The sequence below is a fragment of the Xenopus tropicalis genome, chromosome 4, assembly GCF_000004195.4.
Source record: "Xenopus tropicalis strain Nigerian chromosome 4, UCB_Xtro_10.0, whole genome shotgun sequence".
NCBI lineage: Eukaryota > Metazoa > Chordata > Amphibia > Anura > Pipidae > Xenopus > Xenopus tropicalis.
In genome coordinates this window covers 43,088,004-43,101,821 of record NC_030680.2, presented here as the reverse complement: position 1 = coordinate 43,101,821, position 13,818 = coordinate 43,088,004, and the positions used below count along the sequence as shown (strand labels likewise).

General features: G+C 38.6%; 1 protein-coding gene across 1 annotated transcript in view; it reads right to left on the bottom strand.

The window, feature by feature from the left end:
- Positions 1-13,818, bottom strand: part of slc12a4 (solute carrier family 12 (potassium/chloride transporter), member 4) — an 86,854-nt gene that overhangs the window by 32,064 nt on the left and 40,972 nt on the right. The window contains exons 12-14 of the mRNA XM_002942670.5: positions 9,439-9,613; positions 6,532-6,650; positions 4,644-4,742 (exon numbers count right to left, since the gene is read on the bottom strand). Coding sequence (XP_002942716.1) covers positions 4,644-4,742; positions 6,532-6,650; positions 9,439-9,613 — 393 coding nt within the window. The remainder of the gene's footprint in view (positions 1-4,643; positions 4,743-6,531; positions 6,651-9,438; positions 9,614-13,818) is intronic.

The following is a 13,818-nucleotide window of genomic DNA, read 5'->3' as shown; positions in this document are numbered from 1 at the left end:
ATAATGCAGCATATGACACCGTGACACACATAACGCCGCATATGACATGCCGGTGTTATGATGTGCATAACACCATGACGGCGCATCATCATATGTGTCAAACAGTGACTGTCTGCCAATTACAATCCCCCAGTAATTGAAATACGTGACAAATTTTTCTTAATTGTAAACAGGTCCATGATGCAAAAAAGGTTGGGGACCGATATCGGTAGCTGCAATCGTGCCATGTATGGCCACCTTAAGAGATGAAGGAACTAGCTATGTGCTACTGCTGCTTGAGCACCTTTCTGACAAAGGGTGCTTCTGAAGAGGCCATAACATCAAATCTATAACATTTGGAGAAGGTGCCACTTTTTATATGGTATCTATAAATACAGAATTGTGAATAGCCCATGAAACTTCTTTTCCCATAGACCTATAAGCCTCAAGTACAGCTGTGACTAGCCATCTTGCTAAGTAGCGTCTGGAGGCCTGTAGACCTCATTTGTTACTTCCAAACAAAACAAACAGCATTAGAATGACTAAATTCTGCTGTTCTGTGTAAATAGACTTTTAGTGCCTGTACTTGGTCTAGAGAATGTAGTTTGTTTCTCTCGATGGTTGGCCGGCTTAGGACAGAATGACGGCAATATGATTTCTTTGTTAAGATGGAAGTCCGAGGTGACCTTGGCAAGGTGAGATTGAATCGTGTGGAGGACCACTTTATCTTGCTGGATGATTGTCTAAGGTTGTTGGTGTGACAGAGCTGCCAGGTCTGAAACTTGCTAAGCAGAACAGTTTGCGAGAAGAAAGGCTACCTTCTAGAATAGGAATTTTATATCCACCAAGCCAAAAGGCTCAAATGGGACTCTTTGAAGGGCTCAAAGTACCAAATTTAGGTCCCAGGGGAGAAAAGGGTTTCTCAGCAGAGGGTGGATTTTGAGTAGTGCCTGGAAAAATAGCTTAACTTCAGATGAAGACTGTGTTCTTGCGGCGAATAAGGTGCAAACTACTTGGTCTGAGAAGCCTTGCCTCTTCCATAATCTGGTCTCAACATCCAAGCAGTTAAATTCAGCATGTATACATTTTCACCTTTGCCAGACCTTGCAAGAGAAGGTCACAAGTTAGGGGAAAGTCCATGGCTGCTCCTCCGACATCTCTATTATTTCCGCAAACTTGGTGTGTTTACGTCCATGTCATGATACGGGATACCTCTAAAGCACGGATTCGCTCCCTGTTCCCCCTTGCCGATTCAAGTAGGCTACTGTGGTGCTGTTGCAGGAGTTGAAAACTGCCCTTGGTTCCAATGCATTGATATGAAGAGTTCCTGATGTAGCCATGTGCCCTGGCATACCCAGGGTGGCCATGTCACACCCCTGCCTAATTCACTGGCATCTATCATGACTACCTCGTGAACAGGATAGTTCCAGCCCTTGCCTTGCATGAGGTTGGGAAGGTGTGTCCACCAAGAGAGACTTACCCTGGTGGAGAGGTTGATCTTTTGAGAAAAGGTCTTGATGGTTTTTGTCCCATTACCTCGATAACTCCCACTGGAGGGGTTAAATTTTGCGAATGGTACTGCTTCTATGCTGGCTGCCATAAGGACCAGTCTAAGAGTGTTGTGGGCTGAAGCCTGGGATTCTAATAGGATGCTGTAGGCTGAAGGGTACCTGTTTTTGGCAGTGGAAGAAACACTTTTCTGTCCACTGTATCGATCTGCATGCCTAGGAACTCTAACCACTGTCTTTTTGTGGTTTGTTAGTCAACCATGTTGTTGTAGTGTTGACAGGCTCTGTCGGGTGTGTGGGAAATGGATTCCTCTTGTTGCAGTGACTATGAGGTTGTTGAGATTGGCTGTAACATAAATGCCTTGGATTTGAAGAATTGCCAACAAGGGTTCTGGTAGCTTGGTGAACACTCTTGGGGCCAATGTTAAGCCAAAGGGAGAATTGAAGGTGTAGTTGGCTCAGTGCAAACCGCAGGAACCTCTGGTGAAAAAGATTGATGGTGATATGAAGATGTTTGTCTTGGATATCCAAGATCTACTTAGCAACAATGTAACTAGAAACAGGTTTGAGAAAAACCCCTGAAAAACAAGAACTCCGGAGGTACTGGGGATATTACATTGTTGCTAAGAAGATCTTGAGTGAAGGAGAGTAGAGCTTGTTGTTTAACCGGATCGGAAGTTATGGAGGATGTTACAAATCTGCGCTCTCAAGGATTTTTGGTGAAGGGAATGCTGTATCCATGATCTTCAATTTTTAGATCTGCCTGTAACTGAATTTCGCAAGATCTGCAGAAACTGAAAAAGTCTGCAAAATCTTTCCTAGGTCGACTGCCCTGTGGTAAAAAGGCACCTTTGCTTGTCACTTCTGTTTTAGTTCTGGTCTGAAGAGCTGTGACCCAATGAATTTAAGTGATGTAAGCTAGTGCTTGGAGCTGTTACACCTTAACACTGGTGTAACTACAGGGCTCTGCGAGCTGTGATAGATGCTGCTCAGGCTCTGGTGGACAGGATGTCTTCATGGCCACATCACTTAAAGACGATCAGGGTCGGACTGGTCCACCAGGACAATTCCTGGTGAGCCCTGATCCTGATGGGCCCCTTCTTCAATACTCCCTACCACTGTTGACACTTTGTGATTCCTTGTCATTTGAGAGGTAGATGAAGCAAAGAGGAGGGGAGGTGAGATAAGAAGAGATGGTGAAAAAAATTAAAGTCAGAGTAAATATGGAGAACAGAACGAAAGCAAAGAGGAGTGAGAAGATGAAAGTGGGGGGGGGGGAAGAGGAGAAGTATCAAAAAAAGATCAGAGGTTTTAAGGTTTTTTTTTCTGTAAAGCCACAAAAATTTGTAGGAAAATGTAAAAACCATTTAGATCAAGACTAACTCAAAAAAGTTTTTAAAGTATATTAATATTAAAAAGAGATGGATTGAAAGTATGGCTAAGGCAATTGTGCTCAGTTCTTTTCTTCAGTGTATACAACAGAGGAGCCAGAGTTCCAAGACAGACCTAATAGCTGCACTGTTGGCTCAGTTCAATCTAGTCAGTGGTTGATGCAGGACAGGGTACATAAAGGTTTACTCACAATTAATGTGAACAAGGCACAACAAGGCACCACAAGGCTTTCATCTGGTATGGTATCATGGTATAGTACCTATGGATTGGAGGAAAGCTGATTTAATTCCCATATTTAAAAAGGGATTACGATCTCAGCTTGGCAATTATAGGCCAGTAAGTTTGACATCTGTTGTGAGCAACTAATTTGAAGGCTTGTTAAGGGATCACATTCAAAATTATGTTCTGGAGAATGGCATTATGAGCAGTAATCAGCATGGCTTTATGAAGGCTAAGCCATGTCAGAAAAAAATGATTTGATACAGTGCCCCACTGCTTTCTAAACTAAGGTCTGTTGTACTTAGTAAAGTTGTTTGCACACGGATAGGTTACAGTTAATTGTACATGCTCTCTATGTGTCTTTTTTTCAACCCAACTTTCTTTTGTCACTATGAAATACACACACACAAAAAAAAAAGAAGTACATGATCCAGGGATTGTTTAAAAAATATTTTTTTTTACCCCTTAAACTTATGCTATCTGTGCTTAATTGCTTTAATGGTCATGTAAATAAACTAGGAACTCTTTGCTTAACATGTAAAAGCCATGTCCCTGTCATGTAATATGTATTTTCATAACATATGCAAGCTTTTGCAGACATTTTTCAAAAGTTAAAGGAGACATTTCATATCACCTTCATATTCAGTTATATGATTCATCTTTTCTCAACCTATGGAATCTTGCAGAAAAAAAATGATCTGAATGCATTTTACCTGCTAAAATCGTTTTTATATCAGAGCTGCAGAGAGATCTTCACTCCTCTGAAGCTAAACTGAAATGAGAGGTGGGAGTGTCTCTTCATTCTCCCACAGGAAATGGTCACAGCACTGACTGACAGGCTGAACTCTGCTGTAGCAGGGAAAACCCCTCCCACCTCCCTGCCTGTGTATCTGTTACCAGTTACACATTTAGTTAGCATTAGGTACAGTATATTGCTTTTACTAAGTATTAGAAAAAGATTTAACTCTTTTATAAAGAGATTGGCAGTTACAGCAGCATTTATGAGTCACAGAGGCAAAGAATCTGGCAGAATGTGCACTGCAATGCTAGTTGGGAGGGCTGGGCGGGGCCAGGAGCAGCAGAGGAGAGCAGGACCCAAGTGTGACTGACGTGCCTGCCGAAATGACGTCATCAAAATCGCCGCCCATGTCTCCACCCCCCGCTTTCTCCTAGTGGATGCGACTCCTCTATAGAAAGAAGCCAGAGCCGGCGGCCCCAGCTACAGTCAGCCTGTTTCTGCTAGCCGGAAGCCCTGGAAACAGGAGGGGCTTCAGCAGTTTCACAACAATTGCACAGTGTTCTTGAATAATAGGTGAGAAATAAAAGTTGTTTTATTCAATTTCATAGTACTAGCTACAATTTAGAATAAAGTTAAAAACAATGGTATATGTCTCCTTTAACACTTCAATATCTTCCCTTCCCTGCACTTATAGTCTTTTACAAACTATAAAATATGCATTTTGCATCCTGTCACACCCAGGCATTCAGTGCATGATGTTAAAAAAAAAAAAATGTTCAGGTTATGTTGAAGTTCTGTATACTCACCAGTGATAATATTTAAACCTTGGTCTCCAGTTTGGCGTTCTCAGGAGTGTCTGCACTGCACATGCCAAATTAACAAATAAGTAACACATCAGAAAGAACCTACATGGGGACAAAACCAAACTTTATTAAAGTAACATTAAAGTACAACTTTATTAAAGTAACAATTTAATGCTATAAAGATGACTTATCTTCAAGGAATCTCTTAGATAATTAGAAATTCAGTTTTAGTATAGTGCAAAGTATGATAATTAAAATATCTTAGAACCTTCTAATGTTTAATAATGACTTCCTATGGAACTGCTTTAACATTTTTATCATTATATTTCCAGCCACATTTCAATCCATATTTAAAATGGAACTTTAATGTACATATATTTAAAACATATTTTTTAAAAATTTAACAGAAAATTTTTACAAGAACGAGAAAGAAAACTTAATACATGGGGGTTTATATTGCCTCAGTGTATCAAATCGCTAACTTTTCCCCTGCTGCTGTGGAAAAAAATTAAACCATTCTAGGCATCTCTTTAGCTAAGAGATGAGCATGGCTAAGGTATTAGTATTTCCCAATGTTCCCTTGCATAAATTCAGATTTGCATGTGTGCATTATAGTAAAATTGTAAGATGTTACTATAGTGCATATGCTCAAGGCTACAAGTTTGTAAAATGTGCAAGGGAGCATTAAAAAATACTAACATGGAAGGCATTTTGGGAAGATTAGTTGCCCGTGCTAGGGAAGATTTATTACGGGCGTGTGACTTTTGGGGCCATTGATAACTGGGTAAGCTAAGACAATAGATGGTTAAACACAACAATGCTAATAACATACATGCACTGCAATAAAAAACATGATTTTTCTTTTGTCTAACCCTGTCAAATTATATTTGCCCATTTGTGTCTGTTAGTTACCCCTCCCATATAGATTGTAAGCTCTACGGGGCAGGGACCTCCTTCATCTTGTGTTTCTGACTCTTATTGCAACTGTACCTTGTATTTATTTGTATTTATTGTTGTACTTTGTATTTATCCATTATCTTTAACACCCTGTTTGTATTAATGTATTCTACTGTACAGCGCTGCGTACATAAGTAGCGCTTTATAAATAAAGATATACATACATAGATATACATACAATTATATGTTCTGAAAAAGAACACACCAGTATGACTTTAGTATCAAAACAGACATTTTATATTTACAGTTGTAGAAATCCAAAAAATAGGAAAAAAGCTTCAGCAGGTTTGCTGCAAAACATACACTTGATAAAGGGTATTGACCCGAAACATGTTGTGTTACCACTACCCATAATATGTTTTGCAGTTAGTAGTAATAACAGTTATCCTATCTTGTAGCGCTATAGACATCCACTAAACACATTGCAACATTGTATGTAGATCAATTAAATACTCAAATACAATTGCTCTATTTGCTCTGTTGAATTGTAAGAGTTTATTGGATGTTCACCAATTTAGCTGTCAAAGATATGCAACTTGTGTGATGGGTTTTAGCATTTTATGATGTAATAGTGGTGTGACTACTGTAGTTTACTTAAATGTTCACTTTTACACTATCTTTAAAAAAGGTCCCAAGGGCGAATGAACGCTGGATGCATAATGATATAAAATAAAAGTTCTGACAAGTTTGATTTAACTAAGGAGTGTTGGTTTTTCATGCTATGTATCTATACAATTTGACTAAAGCTCCCAAAAGGACACAATTTTATGCATTGTAAAGTAAAATAAGATGCAAGGTGAAAGATGATGCAAGGTGAAAGATGATGCAGGGCAAAATAGCCTAGAAACCTTCATTTTTCACTTCATAATGTATTAGCACTCTTAACACATTTTTAGTACATGGGTTAGATTTAAAGAAGGTCAAACTTTTTTACATTGATAAGATTGGTGCCACCATGTCCAGTGAAGCAATCAGAATTCCTAACTCTGCTATGAAAGCAGTCAGTAGAAGGGCCCAGGTTGGCTCACCATTTACTTTTCCCTGTCCAAATACCTGGAGAGAAAATGGGTTAAAATTCAGAAATGTCAAAATTTATGCATTAACACCAGCCTAACAGTTCTTTATTTGAGCATAATAGGCAAGGTTTTTACAATTTACAAGTTTTTAATTAGCAAAAAAGTAGTGTTTCTGAAGGACACAATTGTTACCTTTGTATTGCAACAGTAAATTATATTTATATAACTTTAAAAACACTTTCATTTTTGGTGTTCACCTTTAAGTTATCAATAACTGTACTCACCCTAACTGCTAACCCACTAGCAGCAACATTTTTGCAGGACCTGTGTGGATTAAACCTGACCTGTATTTATAATCTCAAATCTGCTCTTACCACCCCCTCATGGCATCAGAGACTGGAGGGTACCTACAGGTTGCCAGGTCAGGTTAGAGCAGGTGGGTTAGCACATCACTATTTGATGGTAATTGAAATGGCTGGTGCCACTGTAGGCTTTTGGAGTTTGTACTCTAGCTGTGTGTTGTCTTAGCATATTTTTCTAAACATGTCTTCCATCTTTCGGCCTATGGGCATCAGACTCTACTTAAGCACTATTCTTCTTTTTGGAGGGACCTCCAAAGAACCCAGGACAGTTGTTTCTACTGTGCTTGCCTAGGAATCTGAATTCTTTTGGTGGAAATAAACAGGCTATTTGCAGTTATGGCACTGGCCGCAAACACATTTTGATTTATGCTCAGGTTAAACATGTTTTGGGAATGGAGTTTACTAGCCTTCTATACCCAGAAAGGGAGGGATTAAGAACATGGAACTACTGCCAGCAGTATGTTCTTTAAATAGCTGCTTCGGCAGGAGACAAAGGTATGAACCTTGTAAAATTATGTGAAGGTCTTGCAAATCTGCTCTAGAGTAGTGTTATTCTCTACTGCCCATAACATGCTAACCAATCTGGTGGAGCCTGTTAGGCTTTGTCCACCAGAGCACTGTGTCTTGGTAGCATCATCTATCTGCGTTAACTGGGAGAGGGTCTGGTGTTTTTTTCCAGGCCATCAGGAAGGTCCTCTACAGGTGGCAGAGATAAAAAGGAGGATATGGAATTGCTTCTGGGGCCAAGACCATGAGGCCAAGCAGCTTGAAACAATCCTCTGCTGTCTGAGTTTGAGAAACTCTTGGGCCCAATTTTTGGCTGTCAAAACTAAACCTGCAGAGGCTATAGCCAGCCGTAGAATAGTTGCACTGACAAAAACCCTTTTCAGTTTTCCATGCACTTGTCCATTGAGTCCATGACAGCAATCACATCCTCTGTGGAGAGTGAATAGCATGAAAGCCTGACTGCAGAATCAGCTTTTGGTGATTTATTCCATTTCTTGTAAAACTCATCAGATACTGGAAATCTATTTTAGAATTTTCTAGGAATGAAGACCTTTCTCTCTGGTTGTTTCCACTCAGCTATGTATACTTAGGTTGAACTCACCAAAAATATTAGTGAAGGGTTCAGGTGCACAAGCCAAAAGCCTTTAGCCCTAAGGTAATTTGAAATAGTATTTACTTCATGTTGGAGTAAGGCACAAACTGAACCAAAAAACAATGCGGTGCAGTTAAAAGATTTTTTTATCTAAAGAAAAACCGTCTGAAACACAGAAAAGCCTTACACGTTTTGTGCCTAAAACTGGGGCATTTAATCATAGGATAACATTTTTTAGAAATGACAAAGTATTTATAGGTAAAACCACCAATTAATACACGCCATTAATTATCCAGCTGCAAGACCTAATTAATTCAGCAATTACCAGGAGTTTTACAAATACATTTATATTTTTTTTTTTATAGATTGAGACTTTTTGAAATATTACAAGGTATTATAATTGTCTAAAGTAGAAATTATATGTACATATAACCTGGCTTCAATATTCAAATTGTCTAATTCCAGGCAGTGTCATTCAGTGGCTACAAAAGCAAATAAAGTGCTGTCTTGTATGAAAAAGGGCATTAACCCTTTAAGTGCCAGCAGAATTTGACATTTCGGTTCCCCTCAGTGCCAGACGTTTTGTAAACATTCTGTGCTCTCTCAATTTAGGGGCTTTTACTGGGGGAAGGGTTAGGTTTAGGTAGGCAAACTATATATTGTTTTTTTCAGGAGAACCTGAGCTTTCCAAATCTGCCTGAGTTTTTCTGTATTTCCACTTCTGGAACAAGATTTAGAGCTTGAAATACAAAAAAAAATAAATAAAAAAAAAGCTATTTTTCATGATATAGGGATTTATACCAGAAACATTTTATTTTATGGACAAAAATTCAACCGATTTGGAAAGCCCCATGTCTCCCGAACATGCCAATACCTGATATGTATAGTTTTATGGAGATTTCTGACTTCTATAGATCAAAAACTCCCAGCAGTAAATTACCAAATTTTCAAAGCACTACAGCAGAATACCGCATACTTTAGATTCCAAAGCCAAAAATACTGGAACCAGGAAATCATATATTTTTGAAAAGTACACATTCAGGGTGTGGTGGCAAAATGCACAAATGTCTCAGAACTGCAGGCTCTTTTGAAACTGTAAGCCCATAGTTAAAACTTTGATATTTTGATTCAATAAAGCTCTTAGAGACCTGTGTTGACTAAAGTCTCTAGAAAACTTCTAAAACAATATGACATTTGATCCATTCATCCTTCTAACCAAAATATCCTCCTATGCTCAATCACAAATACCAGCATTGTTTTTTTCTGGACAACCTAATATCTGTTTTATCTATGTATACCTTGCTGCAGTTATTTTGTAAACATTTTATAATAGCTATAATGTATATTTTTCCAAGCTTACATACCCTCAGGAATGGAATAATATTGTCATTTGCAATTGCTTGTAGTAACCGTGGAGCTCCTGTTAAGCTCTGCAATCCAGCCCCACAAGTTGAAAAAAATGAACCGATGACAATAACCCATGGAGAAGGCCAAGACAGTGTCCCCACAACCAAATTTTTGTTCACTGCATCTCCATATCTAAAAAAAAATAGACAATGCATTGATATGATGTATAGGTTTTTCTCATTTTGCATTACAACTATATTTATAATTGATGATTATATACTGTATTCATGGTAATTTTTTTTTTCTTTCTGAGACAGACACAGGCTATTAATAAGGTGGATTCCACTTTAGTTTTAAAATGGGCAATTTTGAGGATGTATCCAAAAATCACCTTATAGCTTCCACTCTGCAGGATCTCACACACCATTAGGTACCAAAATAAAACATTCCAAATATAAACCCCAAGAGTCCACTGAACAATTTGATTCCCAATGTGTATAGGTTTTTGGGCCCCATTTATGGGCCCCAAGATGAAGATACCCCATAAAAAGTAGGTTCACCATAGAAAGCAATATATACTTGGAAAGTACAAATCCCCCTGAATCCAAAATGGGTACAAGTCTTTCTATTCCAAAGTACCAAAACCACAAAGCATTCCTAAAGATGGTAAGTTTAATGACATTTCTAAAAATGACCTGCAACATTCCAATTTGCAGCATCTTATCGCCTACAGGTTTGATGACCAGTGCACATAGGTTTATTCAAGTATGTGGCATGTCTAGACCCCAAAATACAGAGGAAATAATTATTTGACCCCTCACTGATTTTGTAAGTTTGTCCAATGACAAAGAAATGAAAAGTCTCAGAACAGTATCATTTCAATGGTAGGTTTATTTTAACAGTGGCAGATAGCACATCAAAAGGAAAATCGAAAAAATAACTTTAAATAAAAGATAGCAACTGATTTGCATTTCATTGAGTGAAATAAGTTTTTGAACCCCTACCAACCATTAAGAGTTCTGGCTCCCACAGAGTGGTTAGACACTTCTACTCAATTAGTCAACCTCATTAAGGACACCTGTCTTAACTAGTCACCTGTATAAAAGACACCTGTCCACAGAATCAATCAATCAAGCAGACTCCAAACTCTCCAACATGGGAAAGACCAAAGAGCTGTCCAAGGATGTCAGAGACAAAATTGTAGACCTGCACAAGGCTGGAATGGGCTACAAAACCATTAGCAAGAAGCTGGGAGAGAAGGTGACAACTGTTGGTGCGATTGTTCAAAAATGGAAGGAGCACAAAATGACCATCAATCGACCTCGCTCTGGGACTCCACGCAAGATCTCACCTCGTGGGGTGTCAATGATTCTGAGAAAGGTGAAAAAGCATCCTAGAACTACACGGGAGGAGTTAGTTAATGACCTCAAATTAGCAGGGACCACAGTCACCAAGAAAACCATTGGAAACACATTACACCGCAATGGATTAAAATCCTGCAGGGCTCGCAAGGTCCCCCTGCTCAAGAAGACACATGTGCAGGCCCGTCTCAAGTTTGCCAATGAACACCTGAATGATTCTGTGAGTGACTGGGAGAAGGTGCTGTGGTCTGATGAGACCAAAATAGAGCTCTTTGGCATTAACTCAACTCGCTGTGTTTGGAGGAAGAAAAATGCTGCCTATGACCCCCAAAACACCGTCAAGCATGGGGGTGGAAACATTTTGCTTTGGGGGTGTTTTTCTGCTAAGGGCACAGGACAACTTATTCGCATTAACGGGAAAATGGACGGAGCCATGTATCGTGAAATCCTGAACGACAACCTCCTTCCCTCTGCCAGGAAACTGAAAATGGGTCGTGGATGGGTGTTCCAGCACGACAATGACCCAAAACATACAGCAAAGGCAACAAAGGAGTGGCTCAAGAAGAAGCACATTAAGGTCATGGCGTGGCCTAGTCAGTCTCCGGACCTTAATCCAATAGAAAACCTATGGAGGGAGCTCAAGCTCAGAGTTGCACAGAGACAGCCTCGAAACCTTAGGGATTTAGAGATGATCTGCAAAGAGGAGTGGACCAACATTCCTCCTAAAATGTGCGCAAATGTGGTCATCAATTACAAGAAACGTTTGACCTCTGTGCTTGCAAACAAGGGTTTTTCCACTAAGTATTAAGTCTTTTTTTTGTTAGAGGGTTCAAAAACTTATTTCACTCAATGAAATGCAAATCAGTTGCTATCTTTTATTTAAAGTTATTTTTTCGATTTTACTTTTGATGTGCTATCTGCCACTGTTAAAATAAACCTACCATTGAAATGATACTGTTCTGAGACTTTTCATTTCTTTGTCATTGGACAAACTTACAAAATCAGTGAGGGGTCAAATAATTATTTCCTCCACTGTATACCTTGTGCATACTATTTTGATTGTTTACATTTAAACAGCAATTTTATGTGTGGTAAAAACTGCAAAAAAGTAAGGTGACACATTCTGAAAAATCCAAAACAGGTAATCATTTCTTCCTACTCCAAACTACCAAACTGTAAAGCTTTTCTAAACTTACCAGTTTTGATGGCATTTCTGAAAATCACTGAAAAATGTTGTAATTTGCAGCAATTTACAATTATCACAATTTTTTATATACACTAGCATATTACCCTAAAAATGAACACCAGGGGTTTACTGAACAGTATGACGTCCAACATGCATAGATTTACTAAAGTATGTGGTATGTACTGTTGTAAGACTCCCTAACTGTACAAAGACCTCCACAAAACCATAAATATTTGCAAAGTACACAAATCCAAGATAGGTAAAGACATCTTTTTACGCCAAACATCAAAGTTTTCTAAACTGGATTTGATTTTTACATATAAAGGCAATATAAACACCAGATGTCTGCTGAACAGTTTAATGCCCAAAGCATAGAAAAAGAAACAAAACTTGTGTTTATTGGCCTGATATATTTATGTTATTTCTTAAGGCATTATATTGAGAACAGTAAATGGTTTGATATAATTTTAAACCATTTCATGTTTTAGCTAAAAACCTTCTATCCCAATCTACCTGCTAAAGTAATGTTTCTGGGGTGCTATAAAGTTTGCTTTCTTGAAATTTAGTCTTTGTTGGTCAGATGTGTCTGAGTATGCTTTACTACAAATATGAATTGATGTTTGGTAACGGTTACAAAGATGTTTTTTACTTCACAATGTGTCATTTGTTCTGGGTTGTTATTATAAAAGTAATAGCAATTGTAACCACCTAGCAAAACAAATATTTGAGCATTTACAAAAAGATTGTGTGTCTTTCCAAGCAACCTTTCCTAATTCATATGGGCAGAAAACATTACACAGTAGAAAACGCCCCAAACATTAGAAATGACCAAGACAGGGTAACAGATGTGAAAATTATGGGTTCAAAATAAATACTAGGCACATTTCTCCTTGCTCAACATGCCACCCACAGTCATGGAGGTGTTCACCTCAGAGAAATTGTGGATGACTATGGGAACTCAATTCCAACTAGATTTCTAGGAATAGAACTACTCGTATATGAAACCCTTGAGCTTTTACAAAATAAATATGGGATTGAGAAAAGGGATAAATTAATTTTTTACAGCTTACTAATGTCTTTCACCATATGCCATTTCCGGTATCGGGATAGAATAATTTAAGAAATACTATGCAATGGAGGTGTGTGTATGGTGAGAAAAATATGCCTGCAACTCTTTAGAGCTCAAGTATATCCGTTGGGCAGAGCCATATTTTTTTGCACACAGGCAAAAACCCCCAGATTAAAAATCACCTGGATCTGTGGCATTTTCTCTCAGGCATGGTCCAGAGGAAGCAAAAAGATCATGCATGCTTCCTCTCTTTCTCCACCTCAATCAGGCACACAAGCTAGAGGGGGAGTCCTAAGGTGGTGCCAGCTGGCATATTTAATTGTCCTACAAATCACTCCTGCAGTATACCACTCAATGGCTGATGTTGATGCTCCCCTCTCAACAAGATGGATTTTATGCACACAGAAGTAACTCACAAAAAGTGGGTAAACACAAACAAGGGAAGCTCATGGGAGACGTGGTAACTACAGCAGATCTTTTTGATCTTGAGAGGCAGATAGGTCTCACAGTATTAGGCAAATGAATGTGAAGTGGTACTCCTACAAGAGACCACAAGAAAGGAAAGGAGATACTTGGTGGCTCTATAATAATTATATTGCAACTTTATTAATGCTTCTGGCTTTAAAAAGAGAGTAATTTTGCTACATAGGAAGACTGCATTTCCCCCAGACAAAATCATAAAAATTTTTTGGGGGGATTTGCAGAAGGTTTAACTCTTAATAGGGATAAAAGGATTGGCCTTCAAAAGCAGCAGGGACTCTCTTTTCTGAAAGGCAGAATC